Below are 26,171 nucleotides of genomic sequence, written 5' to 3' on the forward strand. Positions count from 1 at the left end.
CAGAATGGGACAGAAAGTTCCCTACCCATTAGTAGAACATCCTGTTATTGGAGTTGCAGTAGGGTTGGGTGTTGATGTCAAGGCAATATTTATAATCTATAGTCAAGGTTAATATTAGGCTTTTAGTGTATAAAGTTCTGTCATGGGTACCTGTGTTGCCAGCAGAAAAAAATCTATTAGTATGAAGTGTAATTAGTAATATTGCCTTTTCTATGCAGACACAAATGTATTATTGTATGTGGTTGGATATGACACAGGATGTGTCTGACCTGCCAGACAATACATTTATGATAAATCCAGATAAGACAAACTCTTAGATTGACATCTGCTGGACAGGTGAATGAACTACATTGTCATAATTGATTATGCTTCAAATGGTTTTAGAAAAAGACCAAACATTCATTTCATCTGGTAAGAAAAATTGGAAAGAAAATTAAGTATGTTCATAAACATGACATTCCTGGCCTGTCACCTGGAAATGCCACCTCAATCATTTCTGTGAGTTCAACAAAAACGTTGTGTCAAAATCACCTGATAGTTCAGCCTGTTTCATTTGTTGATTTACAAGCCCAGAATACTCCCCACCACTGGATCCACAGTGATGCAGGAAGTTATATGTTCCAGATCAGCTTCCTATCCTGATTATTCCCTGAGGTTAGTTGTGCAAAGAACAGAAGAAAGGGGAGGGGCTTACTGCTTTGAGTGGCAGGACTGTGTGAGTCAAGGGGGAAGGAGGGTGGGGGTAAAAGAGGTTAAATGGAAAGTATTGCAGGGTTAACAGGGTTGGACTGACATGAGTGTGTGAGAAAGCCCAAGGCAAGAAGTAGAGGACACAGGAGCACCAGAGAAAGTACAGATGTCGTGACATTTATTCAAGGCATGCTACAATTAAGTTGTTTTAGGAAAAAAATTAACTAGAGATTCTGGCGTATTAATCATAGTAACCATTGCGATAATAAGAATCATATAATTCTAGTAATAAACAATTAAAAACATGACAGAAAATGTTCTATATGAAATACGGAAACTTCACTCAACCATGCACCGCAAAAATTAGAAAATATGTTTCTTTAATAAGTCATCTTCTATTTGCATTTAATTACATCAACTCATAACTTTGTGTCTCTTACCCGTCACACACACTGCTTTACAAATCAAAGCTGGTACTGGTATGATATCAAAATACACAAGAGTCTATCCTTTTAAATACAAAAAAACATGTCTGTTGTTGTCTGTGTCTCCCATAGACCATTGTGCCCAGGCAAGCCAAGGAAACCGACTGAACTAAAGCATTCATTTTTGGTGCTCAAACTTCTGACCAGCTATAAATAAAGAACATGCTGTGAGACCGAGAAACAGATGAGAAGAGACAACTAGACAACTGTCAAGATCCAACCACCTTTCTCCCTATCATAACATACCAATTTAACCATGTCATTGTCTTGCATGGATCTCAATTTTGGGGTTGGTGGGCATTGCTGAGTAAATAATGCGTATTTATTTTTAAAAGGGTGGAATTTTGAGAAGAAAAAAAAATAATACTCTAAACATTCACAAAATCATTGAGGTCTAAAAAGCACCACATTTAAGCAACAATGCTTTGTTGGGTCATTCTAACAGGACAGAGTTCCTTTGGTTTCAGTTCCTGTATTGTTGTGGTTGGGTACAGCTACTGCAGCTATCTAGGGTTGGTGGGGGTGTGGGTCAGGGGGGAGGAGAAGCCAGGCACCAGCCACTGTAGACCCGAGGAGTCGAGACATCTGATCTCTTACTTCACCGCCAGAAAGGAAACAAGTTATGAATATGATTAATGAAAGGCACATAAACTTTGGTCCTGCGACGTTATTGATTCCTCAGTAAAAAACGCTGACAAAAAGTGTAGAGTATATTGTCTCCAGTCCATTTGATATTGTCAAATCACAATTCGAAAGGCTGCAGAGCGGCATGGCTGCCGACCTGTGTGGCCTGAGTTAAGACAGAACCTTTTGTCAGGACAGTTAACTGAACATATCAAAGAGCAGACAGCTTGCTCAATATGCAAGGTGTCACGGTCTGGCTTCTCTCCTGTTCAGAAATGAAAAGTAGCAATGTGGCGGATTTGGGCAAAAAAAAAAAACACTTTCTTCAACCTCCCACCTGCATATAACCGAATGGATGGCTTCCATATTTTCACGTTGGGTTCATACATAACCACTGAGGTTGGGATCATTCACAACCAGGTTCATACATAACCACTGAGGTTGGGATCATTTACAAACAGATTCATCCATTATCAGGGCTGGGTTCAAACACAGCCAGGTTCAAATGTAACCATGGGGATGGGGTGTATACAGTCAGAACTTCAGGGCAAATGATGCCAACTGAAACAGCAGAGTGACAGACAACCACAACCAAAACCAACTTCATCACCTTTAAAAGAAGATCAAATGAATAAAAACACAAATATCACTACAGATCAAAACCAGGCAAAATCCCTAAAACGAATAGTATGAAAATACAGTAAATAAGATGACAAATGAAACACACACACACAGAGATGGAGATCTCTGGACTTCACTCTACCACAGCAAAATGAAGGCGCCCTTGTAACCCAGACTAAATAGGGGATCTCTCCTTATCAACACGCGCACACACACACACAGAAAAACCTTGCACATGCACGCACACAGAACCACAGACGCACACGCATACAGTTAGGAGAGACCCTCACAGAATCCTTAAGGTACCAGAGTTTACCATTCATTTCCAAGTGCACTTAAAGCACCAAACATGAACTTACATTTCAAAAGACGGCATCATGGAAAGACCCACAGAAAAACACATCTAAAAACCTTGAAGAAAACTGAAAACAAGTCAACCCGCTCACCAAATCCCACTAGAGAGTACATAAGATAGGCCGTCTAAAACCTAGCAGAGTATGAACATAATAAGGCACATAATAAGAAGTGAAGTATTACACAGTAAATATGATATATGGTGTGATTACAGTGGTATAAAACCCTGGCTAATCTTCCATAGGGCTTTTTCTTTGCCATAAAAAAGAACAAATTACCAAAATAACTTTTTTTTTCTCACAAAATGTTGACAATCCTAAAGATGTAGACCTGAATAGTTTAGCTTTAGTTAAGACTGTAAACTTCAAAACAATAATTTTAGATTTTTTTTTTTTCAATAGAAGGGGGATGCCATTGTTTTGCAAAAGGGAACAGGGAGGAGTTTGGAAATGCCCTATTGTGTCTAAAAGTTTGTCTGGTAAACTGCATGTAGAGGTCTATCCAGTTGGTCTCTCAATAGATAGTGGGTCCACTAACAGTTTATTAAGGACATATACACAAATGATTTTCACAGTCGTTAACAGTAAAAGGAGATGGCAAGGGCATACTTCCTTTCTCTCTATATATATATACACATGTCTTTCTAGGGGTTATATATATTTCCTCCTGCATTCTTGAGTCGCAGGCACAGTAAGACACTTCCAACGCTGCTCTTGTTCCCCTTTCAAGGTAAAGTTAACAGTGACACCATCCTTGACTTGCGTTTGTGAAACAAAACCGTTTTGTTGTTGTCGTTGGGTTAGGGACACACTCCCAGAAGCATGCACACGCAGGCACATGCACGCGCACATACACACACACACACACATACATACATACACCACACACACACACACACCACACACACCACACACACACACACACACACACAGGGCTTTCCCACAAAGCAATGCTACTCAATCAACTCTTCTCCTTGGAATGTTAAGGCTAGACCGAGACAGCTTAACCAAGGCAACAAGCCTGTATGAGAGCGAGGGCTCCGATTGGTCTAGGTCTGTCTTTACAGACATTATGTGATCGCACTTTTCATTGTTACTTCCTGGTGACCATGGTGATTAAAACACAAGAAGACTGTTTTTGGTTTGATCCAAGATGGATTACAGGTGAGCAGGGCTGGAAGGCTGACTGGCCCCTCCCAACAGGGAGACAACAGGTCCCCATGGTAACACATGGTAGTAAGGGCTGGTCCCATGACCATCTTTCATGGTAACATACCCCAGAGGACAATAAGACTTATGTTTAGGCCGAGAGGAGTGGACAGGAGAGGAGAAGGGAGAGAAAGGGAGAGGAGGGGAGAGAACAAGAGAGAAGAGACACATGACCTCCAGGCCAGCTCTTCACATTGTTCACATTCATTCACATGTCTTCCAACTGACCTGGCCTGGCCTTTGGGGCCTGGTCTAGTCTGGGCTGGAATGGTGCTAGATAGAAGCCAGGTATAGAGCAGGATGCTAGACTGGGTGAGGTGGCAGGATGGTAGAAATAGTCTGTCTCTCTGAAATCACCTTCACATTGCTGATGCAGGTCTTCCACTGGGGGGCAGGGGCCTGGGCTAGGGGGCAAGCCCAGGATCTGAGCCTCCTACTGGGGGCTGAGCCTCCCTGAGCCTCCCTGGCAGACACTGGGTCAGAGTGGCAGCAGTGGCTCCCACCTACATCCTGATGCTACAAGGGAGGGGTCCCATTGGTTAAAAGTGTCGCTACAGGCTTCCTGTCCTTTCCCCATGTTCCTGGTGATGCCCATATAATGGGACTGTCTCTGAGTGCTCCAGCACTCCCATTGGAGGGGTGGGGTTGGCTTGCTCAGCCGATGGGCTGAGGAGTGGGGAGGGGTTTGCCTCCCCTTTGTTGTACAAGGCAACGCAGCTAAAAGAGTCTCGTCTCCGACACTGGAACAACACCGAGCCTCAGGCCTTCTGGGGCAGGACAGGATGTAGAGGCCAGGACGGGGTACTGGGGGGGGGGGGTGGTCAGAAAGAAGGCTAGCCCCCTCAACACCCCCCTTCCTCCCCATCCTACACGGTCCAGGAGTGATGAGTTCCTCTCTCCTCTTGCCCCTCCCCCTGTCCGGAGTTGAACCTATCACAGGTCACCCTCCAGTCTCTGTCTGAAGCCATAGTAGTAGTCTATCACACAACAGATCTAAAGTAGCACACTACAAGTGTCTGGTTCCCCAAATGAACCCCTTCATAGGGGACAGGGGAAGGACAGGGGGGGGTGACAGGGGACAAGGAATGAGGTACTGGGGAAGTGTGTTTTGTGCGTTGGTATGTGTGTGTGTGTGTTTGTTTGTGGGTGTGAGTGTGGGCATGTCTGTGAGGCAGCACATTACATGGGGGCCAGCCCTAGGGAGGAGGGGCAGAGCCTGGTGGTTGCAGCGGGGGGTTGGGATGGGGTGACGGGGGAGGGGGTGTAGATGGTGGTGGGGCGGCAGGGGGGGTCAGATGGTGGACTTGGAGAAGGAGACGCGTAGGTGGTGGTTCTCCCCCAGGTCGTGGTTGTGAAGGTCAATCAGGGCCTGGATAGCCTCCTCCACAGAACCCAGCTGGATCAGGGCCATCTTCCTGTCTTTCCTGACACACAAAACATACCATCACACACATTGTCAGAACCTTACAATAGCATTTTATTTTGGTCACAGAACAACACAGATTGACAAGCTAACTAATAATGGCAAGCTTACCTCGTAGTGAGAAGGTTCACTACTAGTAAGATTTAGTCAACTAGTCATATGACGCCAAGCTCTAAGCTACCCACCAGTTTACTGGGTGTGGTACAATCGCTCCAGTGCTATTAGTGCCCTCTTGTGGCTGTGTAGCTACACTGCACATGATTAGTTTCAGCTGGCATCACTGGGTTTCATTCCAGACTTTAGTTCCCTCCTCTATAGCCTTGTTTCCTCCCCTGCATCCCTGCTCCCTCCCAAATGTCAGAGGAGTGGAAAAAGGAACACTTACTGGAAGAATTTGAAGGCCTTGACTGTGTATCCAGTTCCAGCAAACAGGTCTTTAAGGACGTCGTCAGTGACAGAAGGCCTTTGAACAGACAAACAGGGTCACACTGACAATCTAGGATGTAGGATGTGAGGTGGCGCACAGTGCACAGGATGAGTATGTGTGTGTGTGGGGGGGGGGGGGGGGGGCGAGGGCGTACACGGCGCGCGCGGGGGGCGAGGGACCTACGGGATGTTGGAGAGGTGCAGCGTGGCGGAGGGAGGGAAGATGTTCTGGAAGTTCTTGGAGCCGGGCTTCTTGAAGCGGTGCAGGGGGCTGCCGCTGAAGTCCTTGGTGAGGCCCTGGTCCTCCTGGCCCTCCCTGGGCAGCTGCACCGTCTGGTGCTTGGAGATGGTCACCCGGATCACCTTACCGTGGAGACGCTGGCCGTTCAGGTGGCTCATGGCTGCAATCACGGGAGACACACATAGCTCCAGTATGCTGCCATAACACACACAACTCGAAAACACTCCCAGTACACACCTGGTACGGCTCGATCTTCTAAGTAGCACAGGTACAGGGTTAGGCTTCGTGGGTTTAAGGTTAAACATTGAGGGTTACTCACCCAGCTGTGCCTGAGTAGCATCTGCCATCTGGATTAAGGCATTCTCCTTCTTGTTAAAGAGAATCTTGACCCTGTGGACATCCCCATACACCCCTACACATACACACACACACACACAAACATACACCATTAGGAGAGGAGAAGAGAGGAGAGGAGCGGAAGGGAGGGAGGGAGGGAGGGAGGGGAGACGTCTTACCAAAGAGGATGAAGAGTCCATTAGGTGAGATGGTCTGTAGGAGAGGAGAGACTAGTTAAGACACAGACCACCCTAAAGGGGCACCCTGACCCTCCCATCTCTCTGGAGCTAGACTCACGTCAGGGTTGAGGTTGGAGACCAGTAGAACTGCGTGCACAGCAGGGGGGGCCATGCCGTGGATGGCCATGCGTCCTGCCACGGCCGAGCCTGACAGAGTGAGGGGCCCCAAAGCGCCGGGCATCGCCTGCATCGACAGACCTGGGGGAGGAAGAGGTGGGGGAGATCAGGTGAGAAAGGGTACCTCACACAAGAGGCCCTGTTACCGACACAGCCGACGTAGTAGTCACTGTGGCAAGGTGCTGAGGTGGGGTGTGCGGGGTTGGCATGGTAACTTACCTGCTTGGGGGAAGCCCATGGCGGGGGCAAAACCTGCTGCGTATGGAGATGAGATGATTCCTGGGGCTCCTGCATACACACACACACACACACTAGGCGTTAATGCTGCCAGGAACTATATACCTGCATGTCTGACATTCCAACTTCCAAGCCAGCAGTTAGTGTGGCAACATCTGGTTCTCCTCTCTGCAATTTCAAACTGAACACATATTTCCAATTTCCTGTTCCAGGGGGCTGTTGACAAAACAGGAAATGAGAATCTCCTCCTGGGCTCAGTCCCCCCTGAGCATGTCCTTTAGACCATGTCCCTCCCAAGCATGTCCTTTAAACCCTGTCCCTCCCGAGTATGTCCTTTAGAGGCTATCCCTCGATGGCATGTACTTGTCTGTTCTTGTCATACATGTGTAAGCAAATGTGTGAGTGTGTATTTGTGTGTGTTTAGGGGATGGTGCTAGTAGATATTGTTGTCTCAGACTCCACTAATCAATGGTGTATTCATAGCAGAGAGCTGCTGGGGCTACTGATAAGCTGTGGGGGTGGATAAACACTCATTCAAACACACTCACACACAGACAAAAGTGTGTGCACAGACACACCTTTTGACAAATTAATTTATCGGAATACAATAGCATCCTTTCTTTGGCGAGTTAACAGGAAGTGTGGATTCAGCGGTTGGGGGAGTCAGGGATGGTTACCGAAGGCGGCAGTCATGCCAGGGTCCATGGTGGGCTGGCTGTCCCCAGAGGGCAGGTCCAGGCGGGTGAAGTCCCGGCTCTTGTCGTTGTTGTACTTGACATTCAGGCTGGTCAGCTTGGAGAACTCCACACGCAGAGTACAGCAGGCATTGTAGATGTTCTGGCCATCTAAAGTCTGGTGGAGAGGGAGGGAAGAAGGAGAGGACAGACAGAGGGCGCGTGGAGGAGAGGGGTGGGGGGTGGAGGAGAGGGGTGGGGGGGGTGGAGGAGAGGAGAGAAAGAGGTGGAAAGGAGATGAGAGAGAGAGAGAGAGAGAGAGAGAGAGAGAGAGAGAGAGAGAGAGAGAGAGAGAGAGAGAGAGAGAGAGAGGGGATTGAGAGGGGGAGGGTTGGAGGAGTGGAGCAGAGGAGAGTGGGGAAGGGTTCAGGAGAGGAGAGAGAGCGTGGGGGTGGAGGAGAGAGGGATGGAGGGTGGAGGAGAGGAGAGAGAGTAAGACAGAGAAAGATGTATCCGAGAACCACAAAGCTCACAAGACTGATGGAGCTCTGTTTCATGCTCCATCTGTGTGATGACAACTGGCTACAGCCCACGTAAACTCTTATCGAGTTCAAGGAGCAGATGTGTGTGTGTATATGTGTGTGGTTGGGAACTGACCACTTTGGCGTGGTGTGCATTCATAGGGTCAGCATATTGAAGCAAGGCTTGAAACTGGTTATTCTTGGTGAAGGTGATGATCTTCAAGACTGTCCCGAACTTGGAGAAGATCTGGGGAGAGAGACAACATGACCGGAGAGGGAGAAGAGAGGAGAGGAGATGAGGAGATGAGGAGAGGAGAGGAGAGAGGGAGAGGAGAGGAGAAGAGGAGGAGAGGAGAGAGGGAGAGAGGAGAGGAGGAGAGAAAGAGGAGACAAAGAGGAGAGAAAGAGGAGAGGAGAGAGGGAGAAGGGAGAGGAGAGGAGAGAGGAGAGGAGGAGAGAGGGAGGGAGAGGAGAGGGAGAGGAGGAGAGGAGAGAGAGATAGGAGAGGGAGAGGAGAGAGGGAGAGGAGGAGAGAGGGAGAGGAGAGGAGGAGGAGAGAGGGAGAGGATAGGAGAGGAGGAGAGGGGAGAGGAGAGGAGGAGGAGAGAGGGTTAGACGTCTGAGGTTCAAGGTCAAAATCAGTTGAATCTAAGAAGCTCCAGATGAGAGCTGCTATGTGAGAGGTGGGGCGGGTCCGGAAGCTGACCTGGTGCAGCACTTCCAGAGAGACGGGGTAGAAGAGGTTCTCCACGATGATGCGGAGCACTGGGCTCTGTCCTGGCATCAGGGGGCCATCACTGGCTGACGCAGACCCGGACAGCGCCATGTTCCCAGAATGCACTGCATTCACGGCCTGCAGGGCTGCCTGGGCCCTCTGGGAGTGGGGTCGGGGTGGAGAGAGGACGAGCGGGAAGGGGAGGAAGACAAGGTTAGGGGCGGCTAACACAATATGCTCGTTCTTCCGTTGAGTACTCTCATTGGCCAGACTCAGTCAGTGCTCATCCCCTGATTGGGCAGGATGTCAGTACTCACCCCCTGATTGGGCAGGTTGTCTGTCTTTAGCTCGCGATGGTTGGAGTACTGGATGTAGACAGGTTGGTTACGGACATGGGGCGTGGCTGTAGTGTAGTAGTTCACCATGGTGATAGCTGCTTCCTCAGATGCCATCTCTAAAAAGGCCTGGAGCAAATCAACAACAACATCAACAACCAAAACAACCACAAAAATAATGTCAACAACAGCCAGCACCACAGTGTTCACCCTCCTGGTTTCCTGCTGGTTGAGAACCAGGCAGCACAGACAGAAACACTCCCGTATCTGAAGTCTGTCTTGTCTTGTTAGGCCAATTAGAGGCTCACCAATAGGATGATGCTAATTTATGCATCCCAACGTTTAGAAAATGTGTGCGTCTATTATTCAACAGATATTCCATTTCCATGTGAATGAGAGAGAGCTCTCAAGCTGGAGGGACGGGGAAGTGTGTGTGTGTGTGTGTCCCAATCCACCCCTCTATTTTCCTTTCAGTAATACCTTGATGTTTTTAGTTAAAAGGAACCCTAAAAATGACTAAATGTAAACCCTCCAGACCCTACCCTTCTCCATCCTCCAGACCAAAAACTCCCTCACGTCCCTCCTCCGGATCCCTCCCTCCGTCAATCAGACCCCTCCGCTCCTCCCAGGGGGCAAAGGTCAGGGTTTAGTTCCTGGTTGAGCTCCTACCTGGTTCTTTCCTTTCAGCATCAACAGGTTGGTGACCTTCCCGAAGGGGATTCCTAGAGAGACGAGCTCTGCTTCTGACACCTCCAGAGGAACCTTGCGAACGTGAAGCACACGGGAGGGGCCACAGGGGGGGCGGTCTCCTTTATACACTCTGCTGTCGTTGCCATTAGCTACGGCAGGGGAGAGAGATACGGAATTGGGGGTTAGACCAAGAGAGGATGGCGAGTGCAGTTGTGGTGTGTCATGGGTTCTGAGAAAGCAACTTCTCTGTGTTACTAGGACTGTCACTTCCTGTCCAGGGGGTGGGGTCTAATCAGGACACAAGTTGGCAGGTGACCACCCCCCACATCCCATACACCCCACCCCCACCCTCACCTTCTCCCCAAACACATACATGGCTAGCTGTAGGGGAATTCCAGAACAGAAAATCACAGTCATACACTCTGCAAATGTTGGTCTATGGCAGGGGTGTCGAATCCTGATCCTCAGGGGCTGTTGTCCTGTATGTTTTAGATGTTTCCCTGCTCCGACACACCTGATTCAAATGAATGGTCGTTATCAGGCTTCCACAGAGAAAGCTTGAACTTTTCTTGAGACAATTTCCCTGGCTGTAGTGGCTTGCTATGACCTTGTACAGACATGTCATACCTAATCTGTCAGGCAGTGTCCTCTCGCCTAATCACAATAACCAATCAGGAGACAGCAGCTGCCAGTCATAACATCCAACCAGGATGGCTGTACTGTAGACAAGTCAAAATAGTGTGGATGGCTGTAACATATGTTAGTCAATCAGGATGGCCTTCCCATTGGCCTGTGATAATAACCAATCAGGAAGGCAATCCTTTCTGCCAGTCACAATGACCAATCAGAACAGCGGTCCTATCTATTCAGTCCAATCACAATAACCAATCAGGTTGGCAATACTGTGAGCCAGTGAAAACGGCCATACTATCTGCCAATCACGACACCTAATGATTACATTAACCTCTAAACTCCTAACCCCAACTCTCAGGATACTGAAACACTCATTCTTCCCAAAACACTAATACCTTGGTTCTCATTGTCATAAGTCCTTCGACTCCTTTGTAAATGACACACTGGTCCTCGTTTGTTTTCTGTCCTCACTGTAGGAGACACACCTGTTCTGATTGGTCCTGTGACTCTAGACCTGTGTGCGATTGGTAGAGCAGGACACGTACCTGTGGATGGGGTGGAATTGCTCATGGTAGTGCGGCCACACAGGAAGAAGGAGGAGAGAGGGTTCTCAGGGTCCTGCTGAAACACACAAACACACGCATGTTCCACTTGATACATGAGCTAAGTATGTTCATACGCGCTATGTATGTTAGGGTTACTCTGCACATAGAAAAACGTACATCATATGCATGTTATCTAGGATTAGTATAAATGTTGTTTGGGTTAGGATGCTAGGCTAGTATTTACTATGTGTTATGTTCTGAGCAGTTTATTCATCCGTGCTATTTGTAAACTGTCCCCCCCCTGGCCTATGCCTCTCTCTCTGGTTGCTAGGCAGCAGGCTGCTGGACCTATCTTCTCCCTTAGATCATATTCAAATTGCTGCCGCCAGAATGTATGAATATGCAAAATAGATACTATCTGTTCACCCTTTACAGCGCGAGCCCTTCTCCGATATCAATGACATTTAGACTGTCGTCAGAGACACGCACAAACACATACACATCCATAAACACACACACAGTGTGTGTACTGGTTGGCTGGAGGGTGACCTCTAGCTCCCAAACTTGTGTTATCTGCTGGTTTGTTGTGAGGAGAAGGAGGGCTCATCTCCAAGGCAACCAGCCGGGAGCAAGCTAGGTGTTTTGGAGGTAGGATCTAGGTGCCCTTGTTTCGTTAACATGGTTCACATCTAACTAAACTGACCCATGGCCATAGAGTTACCAGCAGACTGTGATACAGCAACAGGTTCACATCCAGTTAATGTTGAATCAGGCCAACCTATATTGCTGACAGTCAGACATAAACTGTTGCTATGGAGACAGGAAAGCCAACTGGACACCAACGAGAAGACAGAAAGAGAGAGAGAGAGAGCGAGAGAGAGAGAGAGAGAGAGAGAGAGAGGGGGGGGGGGGGAGAAAGAGGGCTGTAGAGGACAGTTTTGTGCTTGAAGTCTGACAAAGAATGAAATATTCTTTCACAGAACGTTTCCCTGGAACTCGTATTTCATGCTACTTTTTATTTTGTACAATAGACGTGCTGAAGCAGCCTCTCTCCATCACCCTGAGGCCAAACTCAACCGTTGCAACAAACCCAACAAATCCATCTCTGTTCAACACATTTAACAGAAGGCCAGAGTACTAAAGATACACATAATTGTTGGTATGTGTGAAAGTGAAAGAAAGATATGTTTATATATGTCTATATATATATATTTAAAATATATGTATGTGTGTGTATAAAAGGTGTATAAAAGTGTGTATACAGTATATACACATACATACTGTATGTATATATATATATATATATATATATACAGTGTGAGAGAGAGAGAGAGAGAGAGAGAGAGAGAGAGAGAGAGAGAGAGAGAGAGAGAGAGAGAGAGAGAGAGAGAGAGAGAGAGAGAGAGAGAGAGAGAGAGAGAATGCCAAGATTACAGAAAGCTAGCTATCAGGGAAGAAACATCAAACCTCTCCCCCAGACCTTAACCAAGTCTTAACCAGTTCTAGTCTGTGCTTGTTCTCCAGCTACCCTGACCCCCTGAGTGTTGACATGTAAACTGTGGACAGAAACTCTTCTGCTGTAGAACTTTCTCTCCCTAGGGGGTTAAACTGGTTCCACAACTACTGCAAACTTATCAGCAGCATACCTAGATATATAGTACATTTCTAAACCATGGTCACAGTAGTGTGTCAGTATGTGTGTGTGTGTGTGTGTGTGTATGTATATATGTGTGTGTGTCTGTATATGATCCCGGCAAGTCCGGAGCTTGGCTAGGAGTGTGAATGCCCGAGGTCCCCTACCTGGCAGTCAGTGTCTGCATGGTCACCTACTCCGCTGGTTGCATGGCGGTCAGGAACCACAGAGCAGGAGGAAGACAGAAAGACAGAAAGAGAGGCATTCAGCCTGGAGGAGAGCGAGAGAGACAGAGCTGCAGAAAGGCAGGTGAAAGAGTGAGTGAGAGGGAGAGCGAGCGAGCGAGAGGGAGGGAAAGAGAGCCACTCATAATAGAAGGGGAGGAGAGATAAAAGGAGGGTGTGTGTGCGTGTGTGTGTGTGTGCGCATGTGAGTGAGTGTGTGTACAATTGTAGGAGATGTGTTTAGCATAGATAGGGAGAGGAGAGAGTAATCTATGTTGTCTATACATAAATCAACTTAGTGGCTGGAACTCAGGACTGGGGCTGAGGATGGGCCTGGGGCTTGTGTGTGTTTGTGTGCATTTTCCCCTGTGCTAGCTCTATTGTCTGAGATATCTATTATTGAAGCTGTTCCCTTCATCAGTAACCAGATACCACTGACCAAACAACAGCAGACGCACACTCCAATTAACCAACCGTGCTGAAAGGCCAATCCTGCCTGCCGGCGTTGTCTGCCTGCCTGCCTGCCTGCAGACATGCCTGTCTGTCTGTCTGTCTACCATGAATATAGCTCTTAGAAACATCGGATCACCCCCCACACCAAAGCTGACAGAGAGGTAGAGTTAAGTAGAAATCAATCATTACCAGTAGAGAGTCAACATGAAAGTGGCAAGAGTGGGGACGCTAAAATGAAGACACATGGATTGGGGTGAAGGGTTATAATCTTCTTCATAGAGATGCTGCTTCAGTACAAAAGAAGCCACCAAAATGATCAGGACTAAACACCAGATACACACACACACACTCACATCCATACAGACTTTGTGTTATAGAGGTAGGCAGAAACAGGAACTAGTAACTCAGGTTACTGGCATTACTGAGCCTGGTGTTGTCTTCCCTTTAATATTCTATTGGAGAAGCTGAAGAGGAAGGGAAGGAGGAGGGAAGGGGAGGGAAAGAGAGGGTGATGTGTGGGGTAGGAGGGGAGGGGGGAGGGTGAAGGAAGAGGAGAGGAAAGAGGGAGAGCAGGGGAACTGAAACCTGACCATTCACCAGCAGCCTAGCCAGTCCTGTCATCTGACCATGCCAGCAAACAGTTTCACCTACTCTGCATTGTCTGACTAGGGGGAATGAAATCCAACCACATCAGAACCAAGATGGCCACCTTCTCTGAAACCTTGCTGGACAACTCTTGGAGCTAGTTTCACATCTGATGAACTTCCTTTTTATTGTAAGCTATACCCTAGACTGCAGATTATGATTAGAACTCACTGTTGTTAGTGTATCTACTAAAGAATTTCAACAAAACTCCCAAATCCTTACTGAACTCATGTGACCCTGTCACCACACATTGTACCAAAATAACGTAGCTAAAATATGTCGTGTCACTTGAGTGAATAACTTCCCGTTTTGAGAAAGGACAAGTGAGTTGTTACATCTACTGTAATTACAACTCTCCCTCATGGAGTTTCAGTTTAATTTAAATTTGTCTCCTATTTTATAAGATATTTTATCTGTGTGACTCCTGCGACCCTCACCCACCATGAGCCACACCTGGGGCAAGAAGGGGGGGGGCAGTTAATAGACCCCCTGGAATGTCAGCAACCATTCCTATTTTCCCTCTCTCTCTCTGCGCTGAGCTTGCCACCACATATCTGGCATTCCTCTGGGAGGACCAGGCAGAATCTAGGATGGTCTGAGAGTGGGGGGGAGGAGGACAGTCTGTTGTAGAGTAACATAACACAGCCTATCAGTGAATGCCAACATAACTGGGGATTGGGGGAGGGAGGGGGGGGGGGGCTTAACCATGGTCTGCAGTCTAAACATGAGGCATCATGGAAAACTGTATCTCCAATTAGTCTCCTCCTGACCATACTCTGCATCACTAATCAGCGTGCCTTTAACCACTGCCCCCCCCCCCCAACACTGCCCCCTGTAGGAACTCAGTCTGTATCCTCCACTGGTCTCTGTATGAATAGGGGACTGGAGACCTAGGCTATGACAGGACAGAGCTGGATTTTACAGTCATATGATTGTGACATTCTTCACAGCATTAACCACACGCTGGAGGAACAGGTCACGAGACACTGTGAGGGAGAGTCCTGCTGCCATGGCAGCAGGAGGACACGCCTCCCTTTCAACCCCTGCCTGGGCCTAAACATTCTGATGACATCAGCAAAGTCAACTCCCACCCCACCACCTGTCTCATTGTCTTCAATGTGTCTGGGGAGGGGGGGTTGGGCCTGACTTGAAAACTTTCAAGGCTTTTATTTTGAAAAGGCAAAAAGGAGACTGTGGAGTAAGACATAACAGCATTTCCTGATAGCTGTATTCTATAAATGCACAAACACATACATACATACATACATACATACATACATACATACATACATACATACATACCCAGTGCTCATAGGCTCACCAACAAGACTGGCAACCTCTGAGATGAATTCCAGGAAACTGAAGCATGACTCAGATATGCCTGGCCCCGCCTCCTCTCACAACCAGGAAGAGACGCACAGGAAACCGTCCCTACTGTTTCCTGGAACAGCAGCAGTGTGGCACATAGCAGACCCTGCTATACTTCAGGCGCAACTGGAAAGGAGCCTGTTGTCATCTCAGAGATAGGCATAAATCTAACCCTAGAACAGGCACTAACCCTAGCCCTGGTACAGAGACTAAACCTAACCCTGCTACAGGTATTCACCCTAATCCTAGTGCAGGGACCTCCTCCCATACAATGCTATTTCCAGCGAGGCCATGCACTTACAAGGTAGGGATTTTCTGCTGTATTTATACTGAGGAGCAAATGTCATCATTTAAACTGTTACACCCACTACCGTACACTCCACAGAGTACAACAAGCCCAGCGGGTCCAGTTTCTACGGTCACAGATGTCACCGAGCCACACACTGTAGTGTCCCACCAGAACTAGTAGATCACAATCAACCTTCATCAACAGGTGATGGGGGAAAGGTGTGCAGTTCAAGCCCAAATATTTTTTCAGCTCCTCACAATTTGTGAAAGAAACTAATCAACACTGCATATTTCACGCCCCGACAGAGAGGTGGTGATTGCTGGCAGACTCTTGCCTTCAGCCCCAATTTAGCTCAAAAACATGCTGTTGTACGTTTTAATCTGATGCACACAGCTGTAATATACTGTGTCACAAGTCTGTATACACATGTAAAAGAGTTGTTTATTTCTGACACAATCATGTCACAACATGTGTGATATAGTATTTTAATATGGATAAAACAATTGGACACAGTTAATAGGATTAGCCCGACAGTGAACACATGCATCCCAATTGTTTATAGACGTCAAATACTGTTGTATATCTGTTCTAAACTGGTATCGAAACCTGGGACATGCCTTCTGATGTGGAATCCTTTAACATGCTGTAAGGGAGAGGGCAGCCAGGGGAATAACCATAGGTTCATTCATTCAGTCTGAGCATGTTGTGTTATGCGTTCATAGTGACTGACAGAGGTTGAGACACATTTGAGGGTTCCTGTTACACCCATCTACCACAGAACACGAGGAAGAAAACTCAATTCAGATCGAGTATTAAATCATGGGAGGGGGGCAGGCTTATCTTAAAATAAGAACCATAGTAAGACTGAGGGACATTATGGAACATCAGTCTCAAGGTAGTTGATGAGAACTGTCGAGAGAGAGAGAGAGAGAGAGAGAGAGAGAGAGAGAGAGAGAGAGAGAGAGAGAGAGAGAGAGAGAGAGAGAGAGAGGTAACGTAGCTTTCAATCACGGAAATCCCCTAGACAGAGGAAGGCCAAACTCGTTTGAATCAACTGCAGGACTTGGGCCCAGAGCCCCCCAACAAAGAAGGTCACCCGCCACATATGAGTGTCTTCTCGTATACTAACGAGGCCCAACTCGACACAAAGCGATCGGAAATGTGCGGGACTTTGATGGACCGTAGTTATACAATGACGGTCCTGGGGGCAGTTTAACGGGGCGGGGGACACAGCCTAGCTTTAGGCTACTTGTGTTCACTAAATTGAATGTGGAAACCCAAAGTAGTTCCACTGAGAACATCAGAGATTAATTAGGCAAACCAACTGCAAGAAGCAAAAAACACAACACAAGAGCATGTGGTTGTTACAAACTAAGTTTGCGTAAATAATCAATGTATGCTTAACCAAAAACAATCCCCGTGCCTGAACTTGTGGACAGACATCTGCATATGGCTTTTATGCATAGAGTGGCACGCGACGATCTATATTGTTAGAAAACTATCGAGGTAGTCCCCCGCCCACGATATCCTTCTTTTCCCACGCACGAGTTGTAAACAATGATTTAGAAGCTCTTCCTTTTGTTGGAGGTGGCTACTTATGGAAGTCCAAGCATGGTTGGAATGGATGAGATTATATTTGTACCTCCACACAGTCACACTAGAAAATGTTGATTTTTGTATGGTTTACAGTAAAAATCGTTTCGCTCAGTGTTGTTTTCGTGAACAGGACAGAAACGCCCCTTACAGATTCCACTGTAGCCTACCTTAAAATGGCAGCCTGTCTTAATGTCTTCATTTGCTCATATGGTTAACATCGAGACTGAGAGAGAGAGCATGGCCCACCAGTCTTATCGGGTTATATGTGAATATGCTCCACACGAGCGTGTATTAAAGAAGAAAGACGGCTCCTGCAATTTCTGGAGAAGAAAGGTCCTTTTTTATGCTACTTCCTTGATAGGCTACTAGAGCGGGCATGATGCGCACGGGGTATAAAACTCATAGGGTCTTTGCCACAGTACACAACACATTTTATATAGAAACATTTCTGACAAGTACAGTATGAGCCATAACTGGCATACCGAGGCTTGCAAGCGCCCCCTTTCATAGTGTCTTTAATTCCCTCTATTATAATTAATTCGCGCATTGCAATAACTGTTGAAGACAGCGGTGATACAGCTATGCGAAATGGTTAAATAGTCAAAGAAAACAGTAACATACCCATCCATTGCACAGAGGAAACAGCGAAGAGAGGGAAGTGAACGCGAGGGAAAAGTGAAGAAATAGACTTGGGTGTTGTTACTAGCGCTCGCCTATCTACAGGGTTTTCGCTCTCATAGGCTACGCACAATGGCACGCTTCCTGCTACTGACGTGAACACAGAAATACAGACATGTACAGACGCCTCGCTGTACAAAATGGCCTCCCCTCCTCTGTAGCTCAAATAGAGACACACCTTTGTCACTCTCAACAACGCACATCCATGTTCACTGTGTGCTCTGCGCTTTTAACGCGCCGTTCGTTACGCAGTCAGGCTGATGGAATAGCGCTTCTCTCCGCCAGCTTCCATAGCAACAGTGCTTCTGACTGGCCCTGGCTGCGAGCTTCTGAAAAGGATAATCTTCTTGGTCAAGGGCGCGTGTTAATTAATCAAGTGAATGGATCACACTGATCTGACTCTAAGAGAAAGCCACTTTAATCAATCCGTCAGAGTCGGCCAATTAACCTGTGTGAAATCATGAAAACCATATGTCATTACATGTTTTGCAGATTATTTTACCTAGTTGAAAACAATGTTGTAAGACTTAATATCCCCTTTGCTAGCCAAAGCGGCATAGACTAAGTTATTGGTGAGGTATTGGCCTAAACAGTTGGGGAGAGATGATGAGACTGCCCCAGGGACATAAATGAGAATTGAATCATTACATTTACATGTAGTCATTTAGCAGACGCTCTTATCCAGAGCCACTTACAGGAAGTACAGGGGACTGAAGTGCCTTGCCCAAGGACACAACATCATTTTGTATGGCCGGGAAATAAACCGGCAACCTTCTGATTAATAGCCCGATTCCCTAACCGCTCAGCCATCTGACTCCCGAACCATGCCACAGCTTGTGTGTGTGAGGGAAGGACATGGTGTGTGTGTGTGTGTGAGTGGGTTGGATGTGTGTTTGTGTGGGAGGAGTGTGTTTCTCTCAGGGCCCGAGTGTGCTGTCCCTCTGCCCATAGGTGGCAACAGGTGGTCACAGTGGTCAATATCTAGACCACATTTACAACCGTTTATGATGTGTCTGTACAAGCAATTGTAAGGCCAGGTACGCTTGTGTTTGTCCCCGGCTGTGCAACAATTTGGTTAGATGTCAGGGAGATTGACTCGTTACTATCTGACTCCAGAGGTTACCTGTAACCTCGAGCGCTTAACAGTTAATGAAATGGAACTCGGACGTAGGCAAAAATCGTCTGCTTGATCAGGGCACTGACCTTAAAGTATGCATACTCACTAATGTGCCGCTTATCTCTACTATGGATATGGACTTAACCACCATCACAGTCTGCAAACTGACCCCCAGAGGCTACGGTATTTCCTTCGGAGCATGGAAAGCCCTTCTATAAGTGACTCAGAGTCCTTAAGTTAAAACCTACTTCGAAAGTGTATGTCTATAACCAGTATTAGCCATATCAACCAAACTAAATCAAGGTTTTCACTGCCTTAGTGTTATAGATACGTACAAGGAGAACCAGTAACTTCAAATGCACAATGATCGTTAGTCATTAAAGTGTGATTGTCATTTTAACATTACAGTCCCTTTTGTGCAAATGAACGACTGTCCCACACGAGTGTCTGAGTGACCAGTGACAAAGGGGTGTATCCTTCAGGTCTCTGCCAATACGGCCCTACACTATAACAAGTAATGTATCTCCCATTGGGGATTGGAAAGAGATGAAGCAGAGATATTTATTTGAAACGTAACTCTTCTCTACTGTGATATGATGTGCTGTGCTATTCATAGTCTTACAGCAGTACTGAGTTTGCTGTCAGTGCTCACAGTCTACAGTTTACCACAGAACCAGTGCATGTGTAAGCTTGTCACACCAGTCTTACCAGCCTGGCTGCAGTCCTGTACACACACGACACAGCAACGCCTCCTTGGCACTGGTGTTTTCTCACATGTCACTGCGAGAGCCAAGAAGGATGTTGGTGTTAAGGTGGGATCCATAGACAAGACTGGATGTGTGAGCTCAACACTGTTGCTGGGGGAATGGTAGCATCTCATTCTCCTTTTAAGGGGTTTCATCTTAAAGTGTTCATGTGTCAGCGCTTGGCTTCCTCTCTCACTCGTCCTTTGGTTTGATCATAAAAGAATAGCAAGCCAGCTAAAAAGAAACAATTTGCCCACTAGTTTTACCAGTTTGAACTCTGCTATACCTGTCAAAGAGTTCCACAGATGAGGAATGCTACCTTGTAGGCCCTATGGTAAGGAATGTAGCTTTAACAGTTTGTCTGTTGCTGGTCAGGATTGGTTCCACCCTCACTAATGTTTGAATGGTGTCTGCTTTCTTGCTTCAAATCAGATTGTATTCGTATAACCCTTTTACTGTACCATATGGTCAAGCTGCTCTCACGACAACTCAAAAGGGTTGACATCCACTGACTGTGCTGGCCACTCCATCATAGACATAATATCAGCTGACGGTTCCTTACTTATATACTGTAGTTCTTGCCTAGTTAAGAGCTGTGCTTTGAGTCATTGTCATCTTGTAAGAGGAAATTGTCTCCAATCAAACGCCAACCACTGAGTATGGCATGGGGTAGCAAAATGGAGTGATTGCCTTCTTTCTTCAAGATCATTTTTACTCTGCACAAATCTCCTACTTTACCACCCCCAAAGCACCCATCACTCATGCACTCCTCCGACATAGTTTGTTTTTCACAAATGTTCTTCTTTGTGATGCGAGCCCCTCACACTTGGGTTTGTCTGTCCATATACCTTTATTCCAGTCTTCCTCTGTCCAGTGTCTGTGTTCTTGTGCCCATCTTAATCTTTTCTCTTTACTGGCCAGTCTGAGAGAGCTTTGTCTTTGCAATTCTGCATAGAAGGTCAGCATCTCAAAGTCTCTTCTCCTTTGACGTTGAGACTGGTATTTTGCAGGCACTGTTTAATGAAGTTGCGTGTGAAGGACCTGTGAGGTGTCTGTTTCTCAAAGTAGACACTGAGTTGTATTTACCCTCTTGCTCAGTTGTGCACCGGGCCTCCCATTTCTCCTTCTATTCTGGTTAGAGACAGTTTGATCTGTTTTGTGAATGGAATAGTACAGTGTTGTATGAGATCTTCAGTTTCTTGGCAATTGCTCACATGGAATAGTCTTCATTTATCTGGAATAGACTGAATAGTTTCAGAAGAAAGTTTTGTTTGTTCTTTGATTAACAACTACGTTGTTGTTGAACAAGATCATCATTTTAGTTTTGTGAAGCTCTCCTATTTTGAATTAAATGTGTCAGAATGTTTCCTACACAAGTTTCAGCCTTGTAAAATGTGTATTGTATTTGGTTCAATATGGACATACGTATTAGAATACCGAAATGTTTGGCTCCAGCAGGTGGCAGCAGTGTCATATATTGTAGAAAGACTGGTCAAGTTATATGTTACATATTTGTGATAATCGTGACGATACAAGACGATCCCATTTTCTAACAGAGGATATTAGATGTTAGCTATTGTCAATCTTCACAGTGACGTGGTTTGATATGACTGATAATAAAACAAGTATATGTCCAGTGGCTATGCACAGATTGTTGATCTTAAACTCGTGAATCTTGGGTGTCTTATTCCAAAACGGAAGTGGATCTAGTCGGTCTTCCTGATCGCTGTCCTCCTAATACAATCTTGAACTGGGGGAAAGGCCATAGACGCTGTCATTCACACAGTGGAGGCTAGCATTGCTAACTAGTTGGTAACAGTGTTGCGACGCTATTGTTCTACCTGCAAGTATATATTCTGGTAAGCCTTTCAACTTTGATCTCTTTAACGCAAGAAGTGTTAGTAGCTGGTCGTCCTCGCTCTGATTAGAACGCCAACTTAGCATCGAAACCTTTGCAGAGATCTTGCGACTCAATAATGCTGCAAAACACAGGGTGAGTTGAATTCGTTAGTTAGCACGTCTATCGAAACATTTTACATCAATTTGAACTGCCATTGATTATTACAAAGTTTTTTAAACAGTACATGATAGCTTCAGACAATAACATGCCACTCACCCACTGTTACTCAAAAGTTATCTACCTTAAATTCGCTAGGTAATGCTAGCTACATAACTGGAATTAAACCATATAAGCATAGAGATTGGTGGTATGTGGACTATAGGTGGCAGACTGCTGACGGAATCATGACGACCTTTGGAAAAGTTGGTTGAACAATGTTCCAAGTTGGCGCAGGGCAGCTGTCACCCTCTGCCCTTGGTTAGCGAGCCCTCTTCTGCTAACCCTTGTGATTTCACCGATTGTCATGTATTAATATATAATAGTTATAATAATAATAATACTTGATTACAAGTTTAATGAAGTGGGCCCTATTTTAGTCTGTTTCGATATGTGAAGAATATGTTTGCAGACAGTAGCATCACCTGTGTGTGTTGGTGTTGTAGTAAACTAGCAGGATGCACCCTCTTCATCACTGGGGCCAGCCGTGGCATCGGCAAAGCCATTGCCCTGAAGGCTGCCAAGGATGGTGCCAACATTGTCATCGCTGCTAAGACTGCCCAAGCCCACCCCACACTACCTGGCACCATCTACACAGCAGCAGAGGAAAGTGAGTTGTGTGTTTGCATGTGATTATGCGAAGGACAGAGATTGTGTGTGTGTTTGGGGCTTCAGTTGTATGTGTCCCTTGGGGTGTGTGTATCTAGTGTTTTGTTAGTAACTCCAATCCCTGTCTGTGTGCTCCAGTCGAGGCAGCAGGGGGCAAGGCCCTACCCTGCATCGTGGACGTCAGAGATGAGAAGCAGATTGGTGCAGCTGTGGAGCAGGCGGTGCAAAAGTTTGGAGGTGAGGGCAACAGTCCTCTTAAGTAGGCTTAAATCTCACATGGCAGCGCCTCTTCTGCAGGCCTCCGAGTTAGCCACAGCTCATGGATTACTGGTCTTAGGTGTATTTATTGTACACTTACGATTAATGCACTGTGTAATAACTGTGTAACACTGGTGATTTCTCTATCCTGCAGGTATTGATATCTTAGTAAATAATGCCAGTGCCATAAACTTGACTGGGACTCTGGAGACACCCATGAAGAAGGTGGACCTCATGCTGGGAATCAACCTCAGGGGCACCTACCTCACGTGAGTATACTGTTCCTGTCCGAGGGAGCATTGCGTGTACAGTAGATATGATATATCTCAAGCAAACCGTCTTTTCAGTGACAGTGTGAGTTCACCTAAGACCCATTAATAGTTGTCAAATATGTGCTGGATGACTTGGTTAGCTCGTAGCTGCAGGGCCGGTCCTTCCTGTAGGCGACATAGGCAGCCGCCTAGGGCGGCATGAAGAGGGGGGCGGCATTTTCCCAAGTGCATCCAGTAATTAACCCTCACACACTACCAGCAGAGGGCGCCAACCGCGCCACGTCATAAGTCTGTGTTGTGTTTGGGGGGGCGGCACCCGGATTTGCGCTCCTGGGGGGGGGGTGGGGGCGGAATGCCTATTTGCGCTCTCAGGGGGGGGGGGGGGGGGGGCTATGACAAGACGGGATGCATAAAGGGCTATTCCATAGACTTTTGGGCAGTAACAGTGAATGCGAGATCACCCATATGCTTTAATGTAGAGCATGGTGTATAAGCATCCGGTCTGAGAATGTAAGAGTCCTTCATGTGTTGTGGAGGCTTCGAAGGTCAGAAACAAAGTGGTGCCAATCCAGTGACATGTGACCCTTGTGTTCCGCCAGGTCAAAGCTGTGCATCCCCCACCTCCTGAAGAGTAAAAATCCTCACATCCTGAACCTCAGCCCACCTCTCAACCTCAACCCTATCTGGTTCAAAAACCACACAGGTCAGCCCTGTTCTCCTACCTAGAACCTCCTGTAGGTCAGTAAGAGTCCCCTACCTAACACTCCTTCAAGTGGGTCATTATGAGTTCTACCAAGCACCCCCTTCCTGTAGGTCACCAAGGGCTCTTCTGCCTAGAACCCTAATCCTGTAAGTCATTAAGGGTTCTCCTACATAGCACCCTCTCTTCTCTCGCTGGTCAGTCTTGTATTATCTATGGGATCCATCTACAAAAAGAACTGCTGTAGCTGTCATCATTAACATGCTGCTCCATCTTTGCCAGCGTACACTATGGCCAAGTACGGGATGTCCATGTGTGTGCTGGGCATGGCCGAGGAATTCAGGGGATCCATCGCAGTCAACGCCTTATGGCCCAAGACAGGTGAGGTGAACAGTGAATGCTAACCTGCTCCTAGAGATCAATGGACAGGACTGGAGTAATTGAAGGCATACAAGGATAGTAGATTGTTTTATTTTCTGCCAAGTTGTGTTAGGTAGCATGCTAGCGGATTCTCCCACAGTGTTGCATGGTGTCCTGTGTTGTGTTGTCATGTAAGCTATCTGGCTGACCCTGACTGCTACCCTGATGTGCTCCAGCCATCCAGACTGCAGCTATGGACATGCTAGGGGGCTCCGGGATAGGTCAACAGTGCCGGAAGGTGGAAATCATGTCAGATGCAGCCTACTCCGTGTTCTGTAAGCCCACCAGCTTCACTGGAAACTTTGCCATCGATGAGGACATTCTAAAGAACGAGGGCATTACTGACTTTGACAGCTACGCAGTGGCCCCAGGTGGGTTCTGGTGTTCCACCTTGAGTGAGATGTTCAGGATCTTGTGAAGAGTCAGTCTGACGGGGCTCTTCTGTCCTCAGGCCACCCTCTACTGCCAGACTTCTTCCTGGACGAGGAGCCGGAGGACCTGGTCAAGCACATGGAGCAGCATGGTGAGCACAAACACAGCCACACCCAGACTGGGGAAAAACGCCAGATTTACAACCCAGAGAGTGAAATGTGTACAACCCTGTCTAAAATCCTAATACGTAGAACTGCACACCTAGAATTTCAGATCTAGAAACCTCATTCCAAAAATCTCAGATCTAGAACCCCTGGACTAGAATTACTTTTTATGGGGTAATGATGCGATCATCATCCTTGTCACTGTCAGGAAGTTCACGTATTGTATCCTCTCATGAGCCTATTCTCTTGTTCCCATGGCGACAGGTGCCACCCCTGTGTTCAAAGGTGGGAAGAGCAGCAGTGAGCCTGCCCTGGGATCTGGAGGGCCCATAGAGGACACCTTCAAGGTCATCAAGGGGGTGCTTAACCCAGATGTGGTCAAAACCACGCAAGGGGTCTACAAGTTCGACTTGTCAGGTGAGACTCACACTTATAGGTACAAGAGACTTTTTCAGCGCCCATGATCATGTAAGGAGCAGCCAAACCCTTCACCCAAAGTAGACCCCACTTTGGTTGATGTTCTGTGTGTGTGTGTTTCAGGGGAGCACCCAGGTGTGTGGTATATTGACCTGAAGAATGATGCAGGCAGCGCCGGTCAAGGAGAACCCCCAGTCAAGGCCGATGTGGTTATGAGCATGGACAGTGCTGACTTCAGCAAGATGTTTGCAGGTGAGCAGATTTGAGACCTAGCTAGAAGTTATTTTGGAAAGTTGTAACATCAAAACATAGCTTTTACTGAGACTAAACAGCCCAAGCCCAATGCAGACCTTCCAGTCGTGTATCACTGGGAGTCAGGTGGCTGAGCGGTGAGGGAATCGGGCTAGTAATCCGAAGGTTGCCTGTTCGATTCCCGGTATGCAAACTGACGTTGTGTCCTTGGGCAAGGCACTTCACCCTACTTGCCTCGGGGGAATGTCCCTGTACTTACTGTATGTCGCTCTGGATAAGAGCGTCTGCTAAATGACTAAATGTAAATGTATCATCACTCAAACATAATCCAACACTCATGGAGCACAGTTAAACCCTGATGCAGCACTGCTAGTTCACTTTTACTTTCACTTGTGTAACACTTGCACTCTTGTTGGCCTCTCAGGCAAACTAAAGCCTACCATGGCCTTCATGTCTGGCAAGCTGAGGATCAAGGGAGACATGACAATGGCCATCAAGATGGAGAAGATGATGTCCATGATGCAGAAGTCCAAGCTGTAGTCAATGACAATGCTGCGAGAATGTGCAGTTTGATCTGAATGTGTGGGAAGCAAATTGTCTGCCTTTTGTAACATGCAGTTTCTGTTAATAAATAAAGTGCTCTAATTGTAAAACTGTTAGTTTGCAGTTGCAAATTGAAGACCACTGGGTGAAAAAGGATGAACTTACAGGAATGCTTTAAAGGGCTGTACTGTACACATTCATACACAAGTACATTTCTATGTAATTAGCTATAACACGATTAGCAT

General features: G+C 46.8%; 2 protein-coding genes across 5 annotated transcripts; one reads left to right on the forward strand and one right to left on the reverse strand.

Annotated features, from left to right (window-relative positions):
• Nucleotides 1-846: 846 nt before the first annotated feature.
• On the reverse strand, nucleotides 847-18,085 carry ptbp3 (polypyrimidine tract binding protein 3). Of its 4 annotated transcripts, XM_067251144.1 has the most exons (15): nucleotides 17,944-17,968; nucleotides 12,915-12,948; nucleotides 11,115-11,190; nucleotides 9,916-10,085; nucleotides 9,229-9,375; nucleotides 8,903-9,070; nucleotides 8,333-8,443; nucleotides 7,679-7,853; nucleotides 6,984-7,052; nucleotides 6,706-6,845; nucleotides 6,588-6,621; nucleotides 6,392-6,484; nucleotides 6,016-6,232; nucleotides 5,791-5,868; nucleotides 847-5,406 (listed from the first exon to the last, which is right to left on the reverse strand). In XM_067251144.1, exons 1-15 carry the CDS (start codon nucleotides 17,949-17,951, stop codon nucleotides 5,274-5,276), a joined length of 1,653 nt encoding a protein of 550 aa, XP_067107245.1. In that variant the 5' UTR covers nucleotides 17,952-17,968; the 3' UTR covers nucleotides 847-5,273. The 4 variants fall into 4 exon arrangements, with proteins under 4 accessions (XP_067107245.1, XP_067107246.1, XP_067107247.1 ...); XM_067251145.1 differs by lacking the exon at nucleotides 12,915-12,948 and having other exon boundaries at nucleotides 17,944-18,085; XM_067251146.1 differs by lacking the exon at nucleotides 12,915-12,948 and having other exon boundaries at nucleotides 11,115-11,187; nucleotides 17,944-18,064.
• Nucleotides 18,086-21,625: 3,540 nt separating this feature from the next.
• hsdl2 (hydroxysteroid dehydrogenase like 2) lies at nucleotides 21,626-26,036 on the forward strand. Its single transcript, XM_067250084.1, has 11 exons — nucleotides 21,626-21,856; nucleotides 22,366-22,529; nucleotides 22,667-22,765; nucleotides 22,941-23,055; nucleotides 23,658-23,761; nucleotides 24,041-24,139; nucleotides 24,355-24,549; nucleotides 24,630-24,701; nucleotides 24,979-25,131; nucleotides 25,255-25,383; nucleotides 25,808-26,036. Exons 1-11 carry the CDS (start codon nucleotides 21,840-21,842, stop codon nucleotides 25,921-25,923), a joined length of 1,263 nt encoding a protein of 420 aa, XP_067106185.1. The 5' UTR covers nucleotides 21,626-21,839; the 3' UTR covers nucleotides 25,924-26,036.
• The last annotated feature ends 135 nt before the right edge of the window (nucleotides 26,037-26,171 follow it).

The sequence above is a fragment of the Osmerus mordax genome, chromosome 14 (assembly GCF_038355195.1).
Source record: "Osmerus mordax isolate fOsmMor3 chromosome 14, fOsmMor3.pri, whole genome shotgun sequence".
In the NCBI taxonomy this organism is placed as follows: Eukaryota; Metazoa; Chordata; class Actinopteri; order Osmeriformes; family Osmeridae; genus Osmerus; species Osmerus mordax.